This window comes from Hordeum vulgare, chromosome 7H (assembly GCF_904849725.1).
Source record: "Hordeum vulgare subsp. vulgare chromosome 7H, MorexV3_pseudomolecules_assembly, whole genome shotgun sequence".
NCBI lineage: Eukaryota > Viridiplantae > Streptophyta > Magnoliopsida > Poales > Poaceae > Hordeum > Hordeum vulgare.
The window spans coordinates 560,338,690-560,361,865 of NC_058524.1; the positions used below are offsets into that span (position 1 = coordinate 560,338,690).

Genomic DNA, 23,176 nt, shown 5'->3' on the forward strand with positions numbered 1-23,176 from the left:
AAGTGTGTCAAACTCCACTTTGAGTCTGTCATGGCCAACCCCAAGAGCATACTTCTCAGACTTAAGCATACGAGTAAGAACAGTATCATGATCTAGTTTCTTTTGCATTTTAGCGCAGTCATCGTTGTATGACTCCTCAAGAGCCAAACGAAGAGTGCGCTCCTTTTCTAGAGCAATAGATAATTCAACAATCTCATCGGCATATTCACGACTGTGTCCCTGAAGCTCGGAGATGGTCTCCTCATGAGACTCGATGAGGTCATTGGCCTCACCCAGTTGTTCCAAGAGAGCAACAAAGTGCTTCTTGGATTCTCCCTTAATAGTGCACAGAAACTTGTCAAGATCATGCTCATTAAGTTCCCCAACATCACTATCATCAACACAATTTAACAATGAAGGAGCAGTAGCGATGTTGGTCTTAATGATGGGGGTTACCTGATTGATACCTTTTGCCATGAGGCACTTGGCGATGTGGTTCTCGTTGGTGGCGTTGAAGAGAGACACCTTCTTGGGAGAGGGGGTGGCAATAGCAACAGTTGCCGTTGCCACTGTATCATCATCATCATCATCATCATCATCGGAAGGTACTCTTCAAGGGCCACCATGCCCTTTGGGTGAGGTTTCTTCACAAAGTTTTTCTTGATTGGGAATGACTTGGTTTTGTCTTTGCGAATGAGCTTGCCCCCGTTGTCTTCCCTTTTCTCATAGGGACATTCGGCCATGAAGTGACTCACGTTACCACAGTTATAGCATGTCCTCACTCGTTGCTTGGGTTTGAACCCACTCGAGTTGTTCTTGGTGAAGGTGGGTCTTGAGTTCCTCTTGTTGCCCCAGAATTGCCTTGACGCAAGAGCCATGTGCTCATGATAAGCATACTTCGTCTCTTCAGGGCAGCTCTCCTCTTCCCCATCCTCTTCTTCTTCTTCTTCAAAAGTTGCTTTTGCCTTTAACGCAAGGTGGGTGAAGCTGTCTTTGAGCGAACACGAGCAAGTGCATTGTCAGCTGTCTCGTTCATGATTGACATTGCAATGAATTCATCCAACACCTCACTGGAAGACAAGGAGTGGAAGTCTGGTCGCTGACGAATGACAGATGACATGGCTTTATTGAAAGGCATGATGGCTTTGAGAAACTTGCGCTTGACCCATGTATCATCCACATCCTTGCTCCCATGGTCCTTGAGTGCCACAGCAATAGCAGCCACCCTTCGATAGATATCACGAGGGTCCTCGTCTTCCTTCATCACAAACTCATCGGCCTTATCGAGTACCACTTCATAGTTGGACCGTTGAATGCTTGAGCTTCCCTTTTACAACACCATAATGTGCTCCCAACAGTCCTTAGCCAAAGTGAAGGGACGCAAGTGAGAAAGATCTTCAGGTGGCACTGCGGACTGGAGAATAAACAAAGCAGAGTGATTATATTGATTGTCCGCATCTTCTCTTGGAGTGAGGTTGCTTGGATCATGGGGATAAAATCCTTGCTCGATCATTCTCCACAAATTTGTTGAGCTGTGATTCAAATAAGACTTAATAGAAAATACCCAGTTAGCAAAATCACCTTTTACAAGCTTAGGAGGAGTACCAACAGGATTAAGACGCAGTGTGGGAACCGGTCCTCCATAGACTAAGGGTGGTGGAACAGATGCATACGTCCCATTCCCATCATTTTCGAGAGGACGGGAAGGTTGCATACCTTTAGCCGTTTCCCTGACGGAATTGGCCTCCGAATCTGTGGTGGTGGGTTTAACCACCAATGCCGGTTCGGGAGAGTTGTTAATTCCCTCAATTAACTCTTTAAGCATGGTCTTGACCTCGTTCGTCATGGACGTCTTGAGTGCGGCCATAGCCGTATTCAAGTCGTCCCTTGTGATCGAAGTCAAGTCCATGCCCTCGGTTTGTGCACGGGGAACTCCCTCATCATCTTCCATACTCTTCGGGTGGTTAAACCCTTAATAAAGAGACGTGGCTCTGATACCAATTGAAAGGATCGATATGGTTGACTAGAGGGGGGCGGTCAATAGGCAACGACCAATTTTTAATTAATCTTAGCAAGTTAGGGTAAGCAACATACAGGTTCACTAAAATAGCAACAACGAGGTGAACCTATATGAAGCTACCAACAAGAACAACTAAGACAAGTAAGAGATAGACAACAACATAAGCATACACGAAGTAAAGGTTAGAGATAACTACAAGTGGAACCAATGAAGATGAGGATGTGTTACCGAAGTTCCTCCCCTTTGACAGGAAGTACGTCTCCGTTGGAGCGGTGTGGAGGCACAATGCTCCCCAATAAGCCACTAGGGCCACCGTATTCTCCTCACGCCCTCACACGATGCAAGGTACCGTGATTCCACTATAGGTGCCCTTGAAGGCGGCGACCGAACCTTTACAAACAAGGTTGGGGCAAACTCCACACAAAGCTTGGAGGCTCCCAACAAGACCATGAAGCTTCACCACAATGGAATGTGGCTCCGAGGTGACCTCAACCGTCTAGGATGCTCAAACACCCAAGAGTAACAAGATCCGCAAGGGATTGGTGGGGGAATCAACTTTTCTCTTGGTGGAAGTGTAGATCTAGGCCTTCTCAACCAATCCCTAAAGAATCAACAAGTTTGATTGGCTACGGAGAGAGATCAGTCACTTTTGAGCTTAGGGAGCAACAATGGAGCTTGGGAGGGTCAAAGGTAGGGTTCCAAAGCAAGAAGAACCCCTTATATAGTGGGGGGGGGATCCAACCGTTTTCCCACTCACAGCCCGAGCCTAGCGGTACTACCGCTAGCACTCCAGCGGTACTACCGCTGGCAGCAGCGGTACTACCGCTGGGCCCATGGTAGTGCATAAGCACTACCGGGCCAACCACCGCCAAGAAATTCTTCGCAAAAAGGTCCGACGAAGTACAGCCGCTAGGAAGGCGGTACTAAGCTCCTGGAGCGGTACTGCCGCTGACCAGGGGCGGTACTATCGCCAGCACAGCGGTACTACCGCCAGCACTAGCGGTACTACTACTAGAGTTAGCAGTACTACCACTAGGGCTAGCGGTACTACCGTTAGGCCCAGCGGTACTACCGCTAGGCACAGCGGTACTACCGCTGAGAGACCTTTTGCTTAGATGAGATAAAAACAGAGGTGGGAGCTACTCCAAAGTTGCAGGTAAGGGGAAAGGAGATAAAGTGTGTGCGTGCAAAATTGATTCCACCCAAACCTTTCCACTACGGGTCCCCTCTTAATAGTACAACGTTCCTATGACTCAAAGAAGGATAATCGTAGAGTACACCATGCTTCTGTTCCATGGAAAGAGGGGGCGAGTCGTCTTGTGTCGTTGACATGTGTTATCTGAAATCTTAACACACACGATTAGTCCTTTGCGGTACTGTCATCAATCACCAAAATTACTTAGGCATAAATATGCCCTAACACGCATATTGGGGCTTAGCCCAACCACAGGTGCCCGTGCCCGAGCCACCAGTCGAGTACCAGACGCTAGTTTATCAGTGGGAGCCAGAGGAGCTCACACAACAGTGGCATCCCCAATCCACTCCGGAGTACCCCGGAGCTGGTTTATTTCCCTCCATGGGAGTAGACCAACTTAGGCCAAAAGCCTAAGCTTGGGGGAGTACGTGTTTCTCACCGACTTTACATTCTTGCTTATGCTTTCACTTTGCTTGTCGGTGTTCACACTTTGCCACTGTATCATCCATGCTAGTTTATTTCTTTTTTCTCGTTTTCTTTTCGTGTGTCTGTCTAGTTTGAGAAAACCCAAAAAGATTTTCTTGTTCTTCTTTTGCTTGTTGGGAGCTTTCCCGTGTAAATAGTTTTCTTTTTCTTTGGGTCAAGGTAGAAGACCATGGTTACAATGTTTAGTGGCTCTCGCATGCATATCTGTTTATCTGTTAAAGAGCCATATTACTTTGTCTTCTCCTTTGTGTTTGCCTACAGATTCCAGCGTAGTCCAATGCACGAGCACTCTTAGTATTGTTCACATCGTTCGGTCGTGCAAGTGAAAGGCAATAATGACGATATATGATGAAGTGACTGAGCCTGGAAAAGCTGGTATGAACTCGATCTATTTTGTTTTTGTAAATATGACTAGCTCATCGTGCCTGATTGAGCTTTGTTGTGACAGAAACATGTTTGCAATGACAACTTAGAGATCATAGTTGCTTATGCCATGCTTACTTAGCTTGGAGCTTATAATGGTTTGTCTTCGATGCCCACATGAATTTTGAGATGACTGTGTTGTAGTATGATAGGGTGGTATCCTCCTTTGAATGATTCAAGTGGCTTGACTTGGCACATGTTCACGCATGTAGTTGAAACAAAATCAACATAGCCTCTATGATATTCATGTTCATGGTGATTTATGTCCTACTCATGCTTGCATTCAATGTTAGTTAATCTCAATGGATTTTGATGACTGTTGTCGCTCTCTACTTGGTCACTTCCCAGTCTTTTGCTAGCCTTCACTTGTACTAAGCGGGAATACTGCTTGTGCATCCACTTCCATAAACCCAAAGTTGTTCCATATGAGTCCATCATACCTACCTATATGTGGTATCTACCTGCCGTTCCAAGTAAATTTGCATGTGCCACTCTTTAAACCTTCAAGAAATAATCTGTTTTGCATGCCCGAACCGCTCATGTGGTGACAAGGGGCTATCAGTATCTTCCATGCTAGGTGTGTTATCCTCGATATGTGTTTATTCACTATCATTCCCGAGAAAGGGGCCGGTAATTGGAATTCCCAGTTCCATGCTCAAATCGAAAAGATAATTGCAAACAAAACTCCCCCAGGATTGATGTTGGTATGGACGGCACCCGAGTTTTCGGCTGGTCATGGAGTGTGATTGATTGGTGGTGGGGGAGTCAAAACTTTACTTTTCTGTTGGGGAACCGCCTATAGCATGTGTAGTGTGGAAGATGGTGAAAACTCTTAGTCATTGCGTTGACAATGAAAGCATGCCACCCAAAATTATTATCTCTGTTTTCAAAGCTTGAGCTCTGGCACCTCTGCAAATCAATGCTTCCCTCTGCGAAGGGCATGTCTATTTTTGTTCCTGTTGAGTCATCCTCTTCTTACAAAACACCAATTAGAGAGCACCTCTGTCATTTTTATGCTTTGCTTTTAACTGTGTTGAGTATGACTATGACTGGATCTTCATTGCCATGAATTACAATGTTTAGTCAACCCTTGGTCTTTGAAGGTGCTCTGCATTTATGTTTTGCGGTCTCACAAAGAGCTAGCGAGATACCATCTGTTTGTACTGCTTCATGATTGTCTTGATTGAAGTGTTGACGTTTGATACTTATTAGTATTTGCTCGCTAGTTGATTATGCCATTGATATGAGTTTACCGTGAGACCTTGATGTCATTTGCTTATGTGGTTAGCTTCTGATCTTGCTGAAATTCTGGTTATGAGTTAGACATAGTTTCAACAACAAGATCAAACAGAGTTCGTCAAAGTTTTTCTTTTGTCTCTTTCAATTTGTCAACTGATTTGCTTGAGGATAAGCAAGGCTTTAAGCTTGGGGGAGTTGATACGTCTCCGTCGTATCTACTTTTCCGAACTCTTTTGCCCTTGTTTTGGACTCTAATTTGCATGATTTGAATGGAACTAACCCGGACTAACGTTGTTTTCAGCAGAATTGCCATGGTGTTGTTTTTGCGCAGAAATAAAAGTTCTCGGAATGACGTGAAAATTTACGAGAATTTTTCTGGGATTTATGAAAAATAGTGGCGCAAGAATCAGCGGAGGGAGTGGAGCCGTGAGCCCACAAGCCTACCAGGCGCGGCCCCCCTGGCCGCGCCTGGCAGGCTTGTGGGGCCCACAAAGCTCCACCGCCCCTCAATCCAGCTCTATATAGTCCGTTTTGTCCGGAAAAAAATCAAGGAGAAGAGTTCATCGCGTTTTACGATACGAAGGCGCCGCCACCTCCAGTTCTTCATCTGGAGTCCGTTCTGGGCTCCGGAGAGGGGAAATCGTCGCCATCGTCATCACCAACCTTCCTTCATCGCCAATCCCATGATGCTCTTCACCGTTCGTGAATAATCTCATCGTAGGTTTGCTGGACGGTCATGGGTTGGATGAGATCTATCATGTAATCGAGTTAGTTTTGACGGGGATTGATCCCTGGTATCCACTATGTTCTGAGATTGATGTTGCTACTACTTTGCCATGCTTAATGCTTGTCACTAGGGCCCGAGTGCCATGATTTCAGATCTGAACCTATTATGTTGTCGCCAATATATGTGTGTTTTAGATCCTATCTTGCAAGTTGTAGTCACCTACTATGTGTTATGACCCGGCAACCCCGGAGTGACAATAGCCGGAACCACTCCCGGAGATGACCATAGTATGAGGAGTTCATGCATTCACCAAGTGTTAATGCGTTGGTCCGGTTCTTTATTAAAAGGAGAACCTTAATATCCCGTAGTTTCCATTAGGACCCCGCTGCCACGGGAGGGATGGACAATAGATGTCATGCAAGTTCTTTTCCCTAAGCACCATACGGAATACATGCCTACATTAGATTGACGAACGGGAGCTAGTTACATATCCCTCCGTGTTATAACTGTTACATGATGAATAGCATCCGGCATAATCATCCATCACCTATCCAATGCCTACGAGTTTTTCCTACTGGTCCTTGCTATGTTACTTTGCCGCTACTGCTGTCACTGCTGCTACTGTTAATCTGTTGCTACTGCTGTCACTTTGCTGCTACTGGTTACTGTTGCTACTGCTGCTATCATACTACCTTGCTACTGATACTTTGTTGCAGACACTAAATCTTTCAGGTGTGGTTGAATTGACAACTCAACTGCTAATACTTGAGATATTCTTTCGCTTCCCCTTGATTCGAATCAATAAATTTGGGTTGAATACTCTACCCTCGGAAATTGTTGCGATCCCCTATACTTGTGGGTTATCAAGGAGGCCCTTTGAGGTGGCGTTGTTCAGAAGCTACTAGAGCAGATCAATGGCTAGGACAAACAGCAGCGGAGAAACAGGGTCTCCTTGGCGAAGACCACAACCATGCTTTATCGGAGGCCCTGGCACCCCATTAAGGAGGAACCTGGAAGAAGAGGTGCAAAGTAGGGCCATGATCTAGTTTTTGAACCTCACGGGGAAGCCACACTTCTGAAGAAGGTCTATGATGTATTCCCATTTGACCGAGTCAAAGGCTTTACAAATGTCTAATTTGAATAGGAGTGATGTAGTTTTGCTCTTGTGCAGTCCACGAGCGAGGTTTCTGACATACATGAAGTTGTCATGGATGCTCATTCTCTTGATGAAGGCGCTTTGTGCATTGGCTACAAGGTCATTCATGTGATGGCGCAATTTGTTTGCAAGGATTTCTGTAATGATCTTTGCGTTGTCGTGGATGAGGCTGATTGGCCTGTAGTCAGAAATCCCCTCCGCACCGTCCTTCTTTGGCAGAAGAACTACGTTGGCCGAGTTTAACCAATGCAGACTGGCACCTTGAAGGTCGTCAAAGAGTCGGATCACCCGCATCATATCCCCCATTATTATCTACCAACATTTTCTAAAGAACATACCGATGAAGCCGTCAGGACCCGGAGCCTTGTCCGAAGGCAAATCATTGATCGCTGCTTTCACCTCCTCTTCGGTGATTGGGTCATCAAGCTCTGAGAGGTCACAAGCCTCATAGTTGTCAGGGTTGAGTTCGTCCCAATTTAGATCGAGGGACCTCGGCTCCCCTTTTGTCAGCACCGCACTAAAGTGATAAAAAATGAGCTCCTCCTTTTTCTCATGCTCAATGATCTACCCTTGGTTGAATTTGAGCCGATGAATATGATTTTTTCGGCGTCTTGCAATGATCTTCCGATGAAAGAACCTGGTGTTCGCGTCACCCTCCTTAAGATTTGTCATTTTTTGCACACTAACGCTTTTCTGGCTCTCTGAATGACCGATAAGGAGATCACCCTCCGCTTAAGACACTTACGGAGGTCCATCTCCTCCAATGATAAAGTGTGGCTTTCCTGGGCGATGTCCAGATGAAGGATGGTCAACAGGGTGGCATGAAGATGGATTTTTGCTTTGGAGAAAAGCTTCTTGATCCACTCAGATAGTCTGGTACACGTTTTTTAGCTTGTGGTGCAGCACTTGGTACGGTTCAACGTGTGTGGTTGGCTCTGCCCAAGCCTTCTGAACCACTTTGGCAAATCCCCGCATCGAGATCCTGAAGTTTTCAAATTTGAAATTGCGAGGCCGTCGAGGTTCGCGCTCCTCCAGAAGTAGGAGGGGGCTATGGTCCGACAAGGATGAAGAGAGGGCATGAAGGATATGTGTGTTGAAATGAATGTCCCATTCTGCGTTGCAGAAGAAAGAATCTAATTTGCTCATCGTGGGATTGGTCCTCTCATTGCTCCAGGTGAAGCGTTGGTTTTGAAGGTGGATTTCCTTTAGCGAAAGCGAGCAATACGACTTCGGTTGACACTTCTCTTGTTCTTGTCCCTCGTGCGGTATATTTGGTTCAAATCTCCGGTCACTAACCACATCACACCATCATTGGGCTTCAATCCAAGAATTTCAGCGAAGAAAGCATCTTTGTGTTGAGAGGAGGTCGGTCCGTACACAGTTGTGAGTTTGAAAGTCACTCCAGAAGCACGAAAGCAGACCATAGCAGATAGGCAGTAGGCAGTGATGGAGATGTCTTTAACTTCCATAAGAGAGTCATCCCACAACATCAGCATCCCTCCCCTGGTTCCATTAGCAGACCGCTATGCATAACCCCAATGTTTGTTGCCTCCGAGAGAAGCAACACAAAATTGGTCAACCTGGGCCAATTTGGTCTCCTGGAGACACACAGTGTGGCAAGAAGATGCAACAATTGTTTCTCAAACAGTGGCACAGCGGTTCTGATCATTTAATCCTCTTACGTTCCAACTTAGCACATTTGCATTATGCTCTAACATTAAAAACACATTGGTAACACATAGACCTGGGACTTTCAAGCATGAGTTACAGGGTAGCACGGCTCGGGGCTGCTCCAGCCATGAAGGGAGCTTCCAGCAGAGAGCAAACTGGTGGATCTAGATGGACTAACATAACAACTATGATGACACTAGGGGATGCAGATACAGAGACATTCATCAGGTGACCAAGACCGCAACAGCGGTAGCTCCATCTTGCACATCGTCGTGGTCCAACACATCATTGCCGCCATGAGCAAGCAGGGCTTCTTCCACCTCCGTCTCCAGCTCGTTGTCAATCTTGAACAATGCTTGCATCGATGCAAGCACATCCTGGGACAACTGGTCCATGAATTTTGCAGCAAAAGCTTCGAGTGCGTGTGGAGTGACATCTTCACCATCTTTCACAATTCGCAGGTTGCGGCATACCAAGAGCTCGGCTGCCCTGGTTACCGGTACCGCCTTGCGCATGCCAGTTGCCCTCTAACGAGCGCTGGTGCGCCTGAGAGAGAGCCCCCCATAGCTGGATATCGTCATCCATGCCAAGGTTTTGCGGCGCTCAGTTGGACGAAGAGGGGGCGATGACATGGGTGCTGCAACTGGAAAAAGGGGGTCCAGACCCGCAGGGACGCCATCTTGTGCGTTGGTCCTTGGGGCCAGAGTGTTATTGATGACCGGAGTGATCAGCGGCGTGGGAAAGCGTAACAAATGTGAACAGTAGTAGAGAAATGTTATGAAAATGGAGTATCAACCTCTCTGAAACGGAGAAGTGTGCAACAAATCTTGTGCGTTGGCCCTTGGGGCCGGAGTGTTATTGATGACCGGAGTGATCAGCGGCGTGGGAAAGCATAACAAATGTGAACAGTAGTAGAGAAACGTTGTGAAAATGGTGGAGTATCAACCTCTGTGAAATGGAGAAGTGGCAACAATTGTTGCACAGACCACAACGGTTTTGATATATGCATTGCACACGATCTAGTAGGACAAATCAGCTTGGATATGCCAGTTTGTACGCAAAGGAAAGGCAAAGGAAATTCCACCAAAGCGGTTTGAGTGGATGGAAATATTCCTCCAAGATAGAACACAAAAGAATCCTAAGTCAAAGTTCCTTGGATTTCAATCCAGCGAATCAAATAACGACCAACATAAGGAAAATTCTAAGGATCCAAATCCTCCACAAATTCTGCTAAATGCCTTTGAATCAAAGGAGCCATGCCAAATTTCATCCATGAAATCACTTTGCACCAGCACGACCAACATTGCCCAGTTTTTTAACAATCGATGGTGTTGTCTAGTACTCGACCTCAAGGAAAAAAATGTTGCCTACCACTGGAGTTGATGGACCAAATCTGAACTTTGCATATATTTGAACAGCAAGAAATGAACATATAAGAGAAGTGTTGCATTAGCAAATAGCAGAGATCCTCCGGGAAATGTAGTTGGTGGTAGCAGCAAGAGTTGCGTGAGTCCCAATGGTTTTGATTTGCATTGCACACTCTCACAATACTACAACAGAACACGTGCCAAATGATCAGCGTACGGAAGCTACTACTGATCTACTACGCAGAACAAGGTATCACCAACCAATGAAAAAGTTACTAGTTTGTACATTCACTGTCAGTAGGTTGTACTCATAAAACCACCATGCCAGCACGATCATCTGATTATCTGTCGCCTTGCAGAAGAGTGACACAGGGATTTGGCATATCGCGACTCAGTCTTTGGATCCACTGGATGATGGGCCTTTCTTTCCTCCGTACTTCTGCATTGGAAATTGCAAACGAGGATCAGTAAGCCGAAATATCATAAATTGACTAAATTATGAATCAATGGCTTTGAGTGCCGGTCCTGGGGAGGATAAGATATCCTGGCTGGCATGATGTTAACAATTCACCTCATAATTAAAAGCTTGATAATCCACGGTAGACTAATATACGGTATAATATGGGCACCCAAGAATCACATGCAGTAGCTCTTAAGCAGTTTACTCTAGATCAAATTAAATGGAAATTCAATCTGGATGAATTCACAAGGTTCTATTCTGAGTTCTGACTGCCTCAAGGCACCAGGTAGTACAAGTGACACCGGCAACTGTGCATCAATGATCAATCGGCATGAAACCTGTAGTGACTGACTGGACATGGAAACAATTTTGCACTAATTTTGCAGAGATCTTGCAGAAAGCACGATCCACTTAGGTTTAAAGCAGCTGAAAAAACTAATTAACTTCCAACCAGCAGAGCAGACCCATACCTGCTTCCCCATGCTGAATGGGACATACTTGTATTTGACCATATGTAAAATCTGCCGCTTCATTGTCAGGACAAAGAGCACAATCCAATAGCAGAGTAGTATTGGCCAGAAGACGGGAACATCAAATACCGAGAAGAATGTCATGACAAAAGCAACACAGAAGGCTTTTGTGATGGCATACCTGCAAATAGCAGCAGTAGGTTAGTGCGGTTTTTATACATTCGCACTGCACACAACATAACAGACAAACAAAGGCCACAAACCCATAGGCACCGGAAAACAAAAATCTTTTCAAACTAGTGCCTAGCCCATGCCATCTGATCTACAGTACTAGTACACAACTAACTACACAAAATTATTCCATCGAAAAATGTTACTCCACGCACCAAAAGCAGCTAATTTATCTTTTCACTGAGCTTGCTGGGGAAAAGCAATGATGCTACAGAAGCAGTTGACGAACTTAATCTGCACTACCTGTGCAAAGTAGTTGGAAAGAGATTGTCTGTACAATCCCAACTGAGCTTCTGAACCATACAACAGCAGAGTAAACACCACTGAAAGAACATCACAATGACTTAAAAAGCAATGCGGCAGAAGCAGTCATCGCATACTACTTGCAAAATGGAAAGAGATGACTGTAGAATCCCATCTGAACTTCTGAAGCATGCATACAACACTGAGACTAGCACCGAAAGAACACCACAGTGACTTAACAACGAGTTCTTTCCAACAAAATTGACGGTTGACAGCTCTTCACAGGGAAGTAACAGCAGCTAACAAGATGGAACTTGCAGAAAAGTGCAAGAACTCACCTAGAAAACGCAACATATCCTTTCCCATAATATGCAACCTTAAGCCACTGCACTAAAAAACTTCTATTGCACAAAAGTGCAAGAGAGGATCCCGGACTAATGGAGTCCTAAGCCACTGCGCCGCAAAGCTTTGTCAGCGAGTGGCTCTGACCATGAAACGAAACGCCTCAAGCAGGTCAACAAAATGAGTGCATCGCATTTGTAACGCAGGAGCTGGCAAGTCACATGAATTAGCAAGGCTGCATACAGGTTCCAGCCATCCACCCATTTCTAAATGGGTTGTGGGCGAGCCCACTTGCTGCCAGGCGAATCTTGCGAAACTGTCGGGAAAAAAAAAAGCGTGCTGTCCGATCAAATCTGAGACCGGAGAAGGGTATTGCATCTGATCTCGAATTCAACGTCAATTTCACACACAATAATCAATTAAATTAAAGGGGTCTGGAGACGAGAAGGGAGCGGCAGCGGAGGTGGATATACCAGAACTTGAACTCGGGGAGGCGGCGGATGAAGGGCTTGAACTCGTCGTTGCCGCGGGTGGGGAGCGCGGGTCCGGCCTGGTCGAGCGCCTCGAGCTCCGGGTCGACCATGGGGGAGAGGAAGCCGATGAGGAGGTTGAGGAGGTAGATGCCGAGGCCGTAGGAGACGACGTAGAAGCCCTGGACGTAGTAGACCCGCAGCGCGTAGACGGCGGCGGCCAGCAGCGTGCCCGCCCACCGCCCCGCCGTGTGCGGCGCCGCCCGGTCCAGGTAGTGCTGGAACGCCCGCGCCGCCTCCGCGCGGTACCGCTCCGCCGCCGAGGACGCGCCCCCGCCCCCGCCGCCGCCGACGGGCTCCATGGTCGTCGCTCGCCGCTTGTGTTGGGGATTTTCTGGGAGGTGGGAGGGGGGAGCGAGTCGGTCGGTGGGGTGGGGTGGGGTGGGGTGGGGTGGGCTGATAGGCTTGGTTCCGTGCGTGGGTGTGGGAGGTGGACCGGTCAAGCGGAGAGGCTTCACATCACATGCTGTAAAGTGGAAGGCGCGTTCGGCTCGGCCACGCTCACACGCATCCGTCCACTGCTGCGGTGCTGCCTCGGCTTATTTTCCGAGGGTGGAACCGAATCTCCGTGGAATTTCTACGAAGATTCCCATGTGTTGCGTCTAAAGCAACGGGAAATTCCTTCATGTTTACCAAATCTCTTCAATTTTGGTCAAAGTCTATACAAAAGTACGGTTCGGTACAACAAAGGTATTCTGGCCAAACTTGAAGAAATTTCGTTCCAGGAGAAGGCTAGAGCTTCAATTAACTTGGAACCGGGCGAACACAATCAAAATGAAGCGGGCGAAAATGCCCTGCACATAGGCAACCAGTAACTGCAATTCCACAGTTTTGCACTGGAGCAGGTGTCAGCATTTATTAGCGTCTGCAAACTTATCTTGTACGTACGACTAAAGAAAAAAAAAACTTATCTTGTAACTACTGCATAGTTGACTCTGCTTTTTTTTCTTCTCACTTCTTCCTTTTCCCAATTGGTCTACTACAGCTACAACACAAGACTTAGAAATCAAAAATCATATCCTCGTCTCCATCATCTTCCTCATCGAGCAGCGGGCTGTCTTCGTCCAGCTTCTCGCACTCGAACAGGTAAGGCGGCGTGCTGTCCTGGGCCTTCTCCTTGCCGTCGCCCATCTCTATGATGCGGGCCATCTTGTCGCCGATGCAGGACCTGACCGCCCCTTCCGAGGTGTCTTGGCCGGAGCCCAGCCCGAGGAGCGCGAAGCATTCGTGTCGGAACTCTCGGTCGCTGGACGACGAGATCAGGCCGGCGATCGACTGCGCGAGGTCGGGGACGTATTCCAGGATCTGGAATTGGCATGAACAAGCAGCATGTTATACTACAATGATTGTTGACAGTTCAGGTAGCGAAAAGGGATCATGGTTAGCCAGATAATTCACCCATTTTGTAAGGCCATGCACAGCTGGCCGTTGCAATGTGATAACTACTAGCAACAGTAGTGCCTAGTGAACACTGCTAGGTGCAACATACGAAAGCTCTAACTGTGTGTCCTGGACTCCTGGTGATAGCTACTAGCAGCAACAGTAGTGGTTAGTGAACATTACTAGGAGGTTGTAGCTTGTAACTGATATAGAGCTCCTTGCCAAGATAACTGCAGCGCTGAAGCTATGTAGTACTGCAGCAGTGTAGCTGAATAATTGCAATGAAACTTGTTGGAGAAGCAGAGCTTATGGTGCTGAATATTTTCCAGACCATGTAACATATATAAATATATAATGCTTACTAAGGTTCCTTGTTTCTGTTAAAAACTATAACCGTAAGATCAGTTTACTCCTCTGAAAGAATACAAGGGTGGTTTGCATTAGTATTCGCACAGATTAAGGGTTTGCAATGTTATTCGCGCAGATTAAGACAGTTTGCACCTTAGCTATCTGATGACAGTATAGCATGGTTAGCAGAAAACATGTAACACATACCTTCTTTCCATGACAACTGATGAACTCTCCTGCATGATCTGCTTTCAAGTGATGCAATGCAAGCTTAAGTGCCTTCCTCACAACATATTTATCTGGTTCAGATCTCTGCCATTCTTGTACTGTATCTAAACAAGTCAAAGATAACTAGAGAAAAACACTTGGGAAAAACCAATGGTGAATATCCACGCTCAGAAGAAAAAAATGAAGTATGCACAAAACGAGAGCAGGATATATTCCATGGTAAGTGTGAATGGCAATATCAACACGAGCAAATGTCAGGTTATCCCACTCAAGCACAGCATTTCCTTCATCATCCATGAAACCTCCTTTCAACTTGAAACCAAAGCTTTGCCAGTCCATACTCATGAGCACATTGAAGGATGACTGTGAAATGGGGCAGGGTACGAAGTCTTGAAAATGCAAAACCTGCAATAGGCCATTCACCATCCATCAGAAGCAACGAGCTCGGTTGAATCACAATATTACCATAAACATGAGATGTCATGAGTAATAAAATGCAAGTATGTAACAGCAAAGTCAGATTCTGTAACTCAATGGTTTGATGAAAACCTGAGTAGATGAACAATTAACCATCCAGCAACTCAAATCAGATGCAGTATGCGCAACCATTATGGCTATTTCAACAAGTAGCCCTTTATCTCTTCTTCTGTCTGAATTCTTGGCAGAACCAGTTCCGACCTTCAGACAATCTCTGACATGAGAATCAGAAAGCAGAAGAATAAACTTAGAGATCATGTCTAATATGTCAGAACAGCAATATGAAGAATTCATCATACCAGAATTATATAATATGCATGTGATATCCATTAGTATGCCAAGGGTTGAATATAAGACAGACTAGGTAACAGCAAGGTTAGGAATTACTCCCTCCGTTCCTTAATATAAGTCTTTTTAGAGATTTCACTAGGAGACTACATACGAAACAAAATGAATGTATCTGCACTTTAAAGTATGTCTATATACATCCGTATGTAGCCCACTAGTAAAAAGTCTAAAAAGACTTTATTTTGGGACGGAGGGAGTAGGAGCCAAGCACATGCATAACAGAAGCCTGAAAGTGACCGCGCTTGGGTGTGGGCAACGAATGTTATAATCCAGTCCAGTGCCGGATGTTGTGGGCCAACATAAATGGTTTTCTCTCATATACAGCTGAAAACGATAAGGCATAGATCAGTAAATATAGCTCAAACGCAAAGTTTTGATGACTTCCAGTGTAAAAATATGCATGCCTTCAATTGTAAATATGTTTGACACATACATCTAAAAATCAGTTACTGTAAGACAATTTTGAGCACTTATTTTCAATTGTTTTTCCTATTTCTATCTGACACTGAAAAATAAGTACATGACCACGAATTCACAATGCAGAAACTGAGTGATCTGCTTAACAAGGTGGGTCAAATACGAAATGCAAATAGAAGGCAAATGAAAGATCTCCAAGCATATTATTCCGTCTAGATATTGTTAGGAAGTATTAGTATTAGTCTAGGAGTCCTTATTAGTCTATTAGTATTAGTCTAGGAGTCCTTATTAGTCTATGTTTACTTTCCTTGCACCTCAAGTCATGTGTAATATATATATGCTCCTTGGGCCTTCAATACAGACAAGTTGCTTTACTAACATGGTATTAGAGCTTAGGTTAATTTTTTAGCATGCGCAACTCGTGCAGATCCAATCTCACGCCGCCACCAACCTCCTCTCGGCCGGACGCTCCCTACCCTCGCGATGCCGCCATCGTCCTCTGGCCGTCTCGCTCTGCTCTCCCTCCCCCTTCACGCGCCCTGCCTAGATCCTGCTCACTGAGCCGCCTGTACCACGCGATCAGTCGCGCCCGCGATGTGGTGGCACCCGCATGGGAGATGCTTAAAGTCGTCGGCAGCGTTGCCCAAGTTGTCGTCAGCGCGATGGAAATTGCTCGGGGCGTGCGCTACATCGCCGATTGTGCAAGAGGCTCTCTGGACCGTAGACGCGGTGGCGACCCTCCTTCGACCTCCGCAGCTTCCGCGCCGTCTGCGCCTCCTGGCGCGCCGCGGCCGCCGCCGCCTCCGGCCTCCTCCCTGCCCCAGTCCGCCCAGATCGAGGCGGCCCCAGATCTGTCTGGGCGGGCGGATCTCGGGCTCCTGCCGCTCCCGGGCCTCCCGGAGGATCTGCTCGGTGATCTCCGTGTCGCGGTTCGTGAGGAGGCCGAGGCTCGCCTGGTTTGATGCCATCTGGTCAAACCTGTGTTGAGGCCGATTCAGCTGCTGCGTTCTGCTGGTACTGGCCGCTGGTCCGTTCCATCTGCATGCTCTGTTCCCGCTGCACCCCATGTTGCCTGCTGGTGCTAGCTGCTACTCGCTACCACCTGGTGTTGCCTGCTGCTACGTGGTGCTACCTGTTGCTAGCTGCTACTGCTAGCTACTTTCTGCTGCTACTTCGCAGCTTAGCTTAAAAAGAAAAGAAAAGAAAAAAAAGAAAAAAGTACAATCTTCTGCATACACGATGGATTTTGCATCTTTGTGTCGTGTATGCTTCTTAGCTTTTAGCTTTCTTGTTTTCCGCTGCGTCCACCAAATCCGTTGATATTTTGTGTTTTCTCATGCCATGCGAGTCCACCATACCTTAGTCCGTCAGCCTTTCTACGGTCCTGATCCTTTCTATGCAACTTTTGTGGCCTACTTGCCCTTGTTGTTTTCTATAGGATTGTCTGGACTTCTTTTGCATTGTCGATCTACGTCCATGGTGCCTTATCCGCCGAGCTTCTTTCGTCGACGGTTGTCGTGGACTATGATTTTCTGCGCAATGCTTTATCCTCTTGATGTGCCATCTTCTTTTGACAACCCATCTTCTCTTGATACTTATCTTGTATCTTCAAGTGATGTGGTGTCTTCCTCTTATGTGCCATCTCTTCGGTGTCTTCCTCTGATGTGCCATCTTCTTTTGACAACCCATCTTCTCTTGATACTTATCTTGTATCTTCAAGTGATGTGGTGTCTACCTCTGATGTGCCATCTCTTTGTTCTCTCCTTCGGCGACTCGACAAGTTTTGAAGACTCTTCATGCTACGACGACACTCTCAAGACGCGGATTTGGATTATCATATTTTTTTTAGTATTACACTTCTTCAAATGCAATGCTATTGCATACGCTTTGCATTTGAGGGGGGGGTCTTAGGAAGTATTAGTATTAGTCTAGGAGTCCTTATTAGTCTATTAGTATTAGTCTAGGAGTCCTTATTAGTCTATGTTTACTTTCCTTGCACCTCAAGTCATGTGTAATATATATATGCCCCTTGGGCCTTCAATACAGACAAGTTTCTTTCCTAACAGATATAAGTGCAAGGAAAAAAATAAAGATGTGTTCTAGTGATAAATAAGTACTACTGAAAGCCAAGATATCACATATATACATATTAACTATGAAACTGAAAAAGGAGGAAGGAGACTTAAAATAATTACAAACAGAATATAACAGAGGTATGCTCTTTTTTAGGAGGAAAAGAGCAAAAACAGCGCAATTCTGCTCTAAACCCGTTTAGGTAATAGTAGGGTGATTTCAGAACGCCAATTGTGGATCATGTATGGGCAATTTGAGCAAAACAATTTGGCATCCTACATGAAAATATGTCTAGTAGCCATATCAAATTGAACAGTGAAAGTTTTACCTATTCTTACAACATAGATCACACTTATCACATGTGTTCCCATGTGAGAGTGCATAATCTTCAAGACCAGAAACTAGCCGCTCAATACTTGACGTGGCAATAGAAAGATGGGTATCATCAGATTCATTTGGCAGACAAACATTTCTTGATCCAGCACTTATTGTTTGCTCAATGGAGAGCTCAGTTGCTAAGTTCTGAGTAAGTACACATCAGATATCCAAACAAGCACTCAAGAGGTCAGGCTAAGAAGAAAGAAAGAGGCAAGAACAGAGAGATGCTACAATTTCATGCCTACTGGATGTTCAACAATAAAAACTGAAAATATGCACAACCACTCAAGAGGTCAGGCTAAAGACGTCACATATGCTTATCTATTATAAACTTATTCTTCAGTTAAACAAGAACACATAATTGGAAGAAAAGAATGGAATCATTGCTGGAATAATGGTATAAGTATATCTCTATTGAATCAGCAGGGATGTCGGTTTCAGTGCAGAAATCAGTAGATCTTCATATGCTAGCAGGTTCCACACATGCAAAAAGCATGGACATCAGTATACATATTGCAAATCTGTTTGTGGTCAATCCGATTTTCATTGATTATGTCTTGTCATTACCAAGATCAAACGAATGTGATTTTTGGCAAATGTATCCATACTTTTTCACCGGAAGCCTGCTGAGAACTTTCTACACCTACAGGAACCTCCTAACGCTAGGGTTATGTACTTTTGGTGTTTCTCTTTGTACCATATAGAACATGCATTTTCAACAATCAACAAATAAAAGACTACACGTGACACATAAGCTAGAACGCAATTTGAGTAAGATAGTCCTTCAAACAAGAAAGACTAAAATTTAACACATGACTCATAAACATCATTTGTTTTGCGGGGTAATAAACAGCATTATTACTGATATTATATACATGTATCCGTATAGTCATAACGATATGTAGCCACCGGCCACTTTGAGTTGTGGATGCAATCATGCAATGACTCAAGATTAAAGGGATGCGGAAGGAAAAAAAATGGGATGTGATTGATGAGAAGATGGATACTAACAGTGGCGAGGAAATCATACGAAATGTATAAATATATGTTGTGAAAATATAGCAGTACAGAATACTTACAGCTGCTCTTAGCACGTGTATCTGCATAGGTGAATGTGAAAATGGGTAAGTCGGATAATGCATGAGCCATCATCAAAGAAATAAATGTTAATCACAATACCACACATGTTAACAATTATGCCATATTTGAGTTACTTTCTTCAGGAAGTATTTATTAGAAATTCATGATCGGGATTCTAATATTGACAGGGATTACATATCACAAGGCTAAACTATTGGCTAACATTGACCATAAATGTGGTAAAAAAAAGAGAAACATAAACATTAAGCAAGACATACCTTGCGTGCAAAACCAACCAGCCATAATATGAAGTCATCAATATCAGCGTCATTTGCAAGGCAAAGGCATACTTCAGTTCCACTGCTTTGACAAAAGGCATATATGATTCAACTGACCCCAGTATATGATGGATGATATCGAACTGACAAGAGATGGCCTGCCTGAATTTTGCATTATTCTTGTATGTGGTAGCCATCTTGCTGAACCTTGTACTTGAAGATGCATTTTCATGAAGATTAAATCGATAATGATAAATAGCTTTGTCATTGATTCCTACAAAACGGAGGAAGACAAGAACCCATCAGCAGCTTTCCTGATATCACAATATCCCTAACCAAATAAAACCTTTTCTGCAAAACATATTTGTACCCCTTCCATTCCCTTTTGGATGCCATTTTAGAATGTGTGCGACCAGCATTTACAAAACAACTGACCACCAATGTACACAAAAGAACTGAGATTCTAACATACAGCAGGAAATGGTGTATTAGTGAAAAGGAACAGTGAAGAAGTGTAATGCATCGAGGAAGCAGATAGCGTACCAGTAGTTGTGATTAAGAGGGTACCATCTGCAGATAAAGAGAAGTTGTGTCAGACAGAGAAAGCTCAACCTAAGAACAAGAAATATTGCCAAGACTAAACCAAATGAATATCTGAAAGAAATCACATGTCACATTGCAGTTGGTACATCTGGATACTGACTTGAAAGTTGAAAGTAGTATGGATACCATATTCATTTCTAGATCCATCAATCATATTCATTTCAAAGGTGGTTATATTTTTTATGGGAAATGGTGGCGTCTAACAAGCAAATGTTGATGGCATGAGCACCTGATCATCTCCATATCTCTCGCGTATGCTCTATCGGTCTATAACTGAAAACGTAACCCAGGGGAGAACTTACTGACACTGTGACTAACTAGCAGGCAGCGGCATTTCTAATACATTGGAACCGAACTTTTCATGCAAGTTGACTAGATTAGCATCATGAAACAAAATTCTTGTGCACGAGCAGGTGATCACATACCCCATTTCTCCACGGGGGTCTCACGCGCCAGGGCGTCCAGCTCCAGGAACTCCTCCAGCTTGCTCCCGACTCCAGTGTCCGAAACTGCATCAGTTCGCACAATTGGGGACCGAACCAAATGTTAACAACGTAGTATAAGCCGAAGGGAGGGGGGAGGCGCAGTGCCGCAGCCTGCTATGTTACCGGATACGCGGAGGGCCGAGGATGCGGCGGGGTCCGAGGGTGCCTTGAGGGAGACCGCAAGCCGGCACTGCGACTCCGACATCCGGCACCGCTGCACCGCCCAGCAAATCAACTGAAACGGAGACGGGGAACGAGCTGAGGAGGGGAGTAGATGGCGTAGGGCGGAACCGGGGTGGACTTTGAGTTGGGAGAGGGGATTACCGAGTGGAGGAGCTTCCGGTGGGGGGAGGAGGAGGAGGAGGAGGACGGGGACGGCATGGCGGCGGGGAAGGGAGACGCCGCCTGCTCTAGGGGTGTAGACTAGGGGTTTGTGAATTGTGGTGCGGCGCTGCTGCTGGGAGCGCAAGGGCGTGGGTGGTGAAATTCTCGCCGTGAGCGCGTGGATCGCAAGGACAATGCCGGCCGCGACTCGCCGGAGCTCCGCCGGCGTCGACGTTCGCCCCGCCTCTCTTTCCCGGGTGTACGGGACTGAGATGGTGGCACGCGATAGTAACATGCGACAAAGGGCCTACATAGAAAATGGGATCACTAGTGGCACAAACCCTTCTAAATATAATTGGGCACTGATAGGCCCCGGCGCGCCGGCCCGACGGCTCGCGCCCGTTGCGCAGGAGCCGTCAGATCAGAGCCCCTTGACCGTTAGATCTGGTCACGCGAGCCCCCACCCGCTCGTCATCCTCGCGCGAGCCACCGTCCCAGCACGTGCCGACCGTCCTCGCCTACGCCGACGCCCCAGCACGCGCCGACCGCCCCGCCTCGCCTCCTCACCGTTGGTCGCCCTCACCGTCGGTCGCCGCCTCGGCCGCCCGTCGAAAGCACCATGGATGCAGCCCGTCGGTCTTCACCTCGTTGCATCCTCACCCCCTGTGTTGCAAACGTTGGATAAAAAGTTTCAACCGTGTGTAGAAAAAGCTTCAACCGTTAAGAAAAACAGCTTCAATCAAAAACTTCAACGAGGGAAAATTGCAAACGTTGACAGAAAAAGCTTCAACCGTGTATGAAAAAGTTTCAAACGCTGCTCCGACTGGAGCATCTCGCGTGATCACTCCTTAAAAGGTTTCAACCGTGTATAGAAAAGCTTCAACCGTTAAAAAAAAGCTTCAACCAAAATACTTCACGAGGAAAAAAGTTGCAAACGTCGATAGAAAAAGCTTCAACCGTATATTAAAAAAGTTTCAACCGCCGCCCCGCTGCAGCATCTCGCGTGGTTCACCTTCGGTCACCGCCGTCAGGCGCAGCGGCTGACGGTGGAGAAGCTGCAGCGCTCGCCCGACAACGCCTGAGGTTGCAGGGGGGAAAAAGGGAGGGGAGGGGAGTAGAAGGAGGAGGAGGAAGGAGATGGAGGAAGGGGGAGAGGAAAGGAGGAGGCGGTGGGCACGCGAGATCCCCGCCGTCAGGCGCAGCGGCTGCCGGTGGAGAAGCCGCAGCGCTCGCCGACAACGCCTGAGGTTGCAGGGGGAAGGGGGAAAGAAGAGGGAAGAAGAAGGAGGAGGAGGAGGAAGGAGATGGAGGAAGGGGGGAGGAAAGGAGGAGGCGGTGGGCACGCGCGATCTGGTCGATCCAACGCCAGCCACGCGACTGGCCGAACGTTTCGGCCGGCACGCTGGCGGAAAACGTTTACCAATATAATTTGGGGCTGCTACGCCGTCCACGCGTAGCTCGATGACCGTCCGATTTACATAAGCGTCGTTTGAGTTGGGGAACGTCGCATGGGAAACAAAAAAATTCCTACGCGCACGAAGACCTATCATGGTGATGTCCATCTACGAGAGGGGATGAGTGATCTACGTACCCTTGTACATCGTACAGCAGAAGCGTTAGAGAACGCGGTTGATGTAGTGGAACGTCCTCACGTCCCTCGATCCGCCCCGCGAACAATCCCGCGATCAGTCCCACGATCTAGTACCGAACGGACGGCACCTCCGCGTTCAGCACACGTACAGCTCGACGATGATCTCGACCTTCTTGATCCAGCAAGAGAGACGGAGAGGTAGAAGAGTTCTCCGGCAGCGTGACGGCGCTCCGGAGGTTGGTGATGATCTCGTCTCAGCAGGGCTCCGCCCGAGCTCCGCAGAAACGCGATCTAGAGGAAAAACTATGGAGGTATGTGGTCGGGCAGCCGTGAGAAAGTCGTCTCAAATCTGCCCTAAAAGCCCCATATATATAGGAGGAGGGAGGGGGACCTTGCCTTGGGGTCCAAGGGACCCTCAAGGGGTCGGCCGAGCCAAGGGGGGGAGGACTCCCCCCCAAACCGAGTTGGACTTGGTTTGGTGGGAGGAGTCCCCCTCCCTTCCCACTTCTTCCCTCTTTTTTTTTCTTTTCCTTTGATTTCCTTCTCTTGGCGCATAGGCCCCCTTGGGGCTGTCCCACCAGCCCACTAAGGGCTGGTGTGTCTCCCCAAAGCCTATGGGCTTCCCCG

General features: G+C 46.6%; 2 protein-coding genes across 3 annotated transcripts; both read right to left on the reverse strand.

The window, feature by feature from the left end:
- Positions 1-10,403: 10,403 nt before the first annotated feature.
- Positions 10,404-12,975, reverse strand: LOC123413173 (protein RER1A-like). The gene is made up of 3 exons (XM_045106122.1): positions 12,483-12,975; positions 11,194-11,374; positions 10,404-10,702 (listed from the first exon to the last, which is right to left on the reverse strand). The coding sequence occupies exons 1-3, from the start codon at positions 12,839-12,841 to the stop codon at positions 10,655-10,657; spliced, it is 588 nt and encodes a 195-aa protein (XP_044962057.1). The 5' UTR covers positions 12,842-12,975; the 3' UTR covers positions 10,404-10,654.
- A 283-nt stretch (positions 12,976-13,258) lies between these two features.
- LOC123413172 (type 2 DNA topoisomerase 6 subunit B-like) lies at positions 13,259-21,279 on the reverse strand. Of its 2 annotated transcripts, XM_045106120.1 has the most exons (12): positions 20,959-21,279; positions 20,758-20,869; positions 20,575-20,658; positions 20,090-20,116; positions 19,709-19,820; positions 19,547-19,628; positions 19,268-19,288; positions 18,139-18,332; positions 15,045-15,186; positions 14,707-14,900; positions 14,475-14,595; positions 13,259-13,844 (listed from the first exon to the last, which is right to left on the reverse strand). In XM_045106120.1, exons 1-12 carry the CDS (start codon positions 21,013-21,015, stop codon positions 13,539-13,541), a joined length of 1,452 nt encoding a protein of 483 aa, XP_044962055.1. In that variant the 5' UTR covers positions 21,016-21,279; the 3' UTR covers positions 13,259-13,538. The 2 variants fall into 2 exon arrangements, with proteins under 2 accessions (XP_044962055.1, XP_044962056.1); XM_045106121.1 differs by lacking the exons at positions 20,090-20,116; positions 20,575-20,658; positions 20,758-20,869; positions 20,959-21,279 and adding an exon at positions 19,917-20,009.
- Between the last annotated feature and the right edge of the window lie 1,897 nt (positions 21,280-23,176).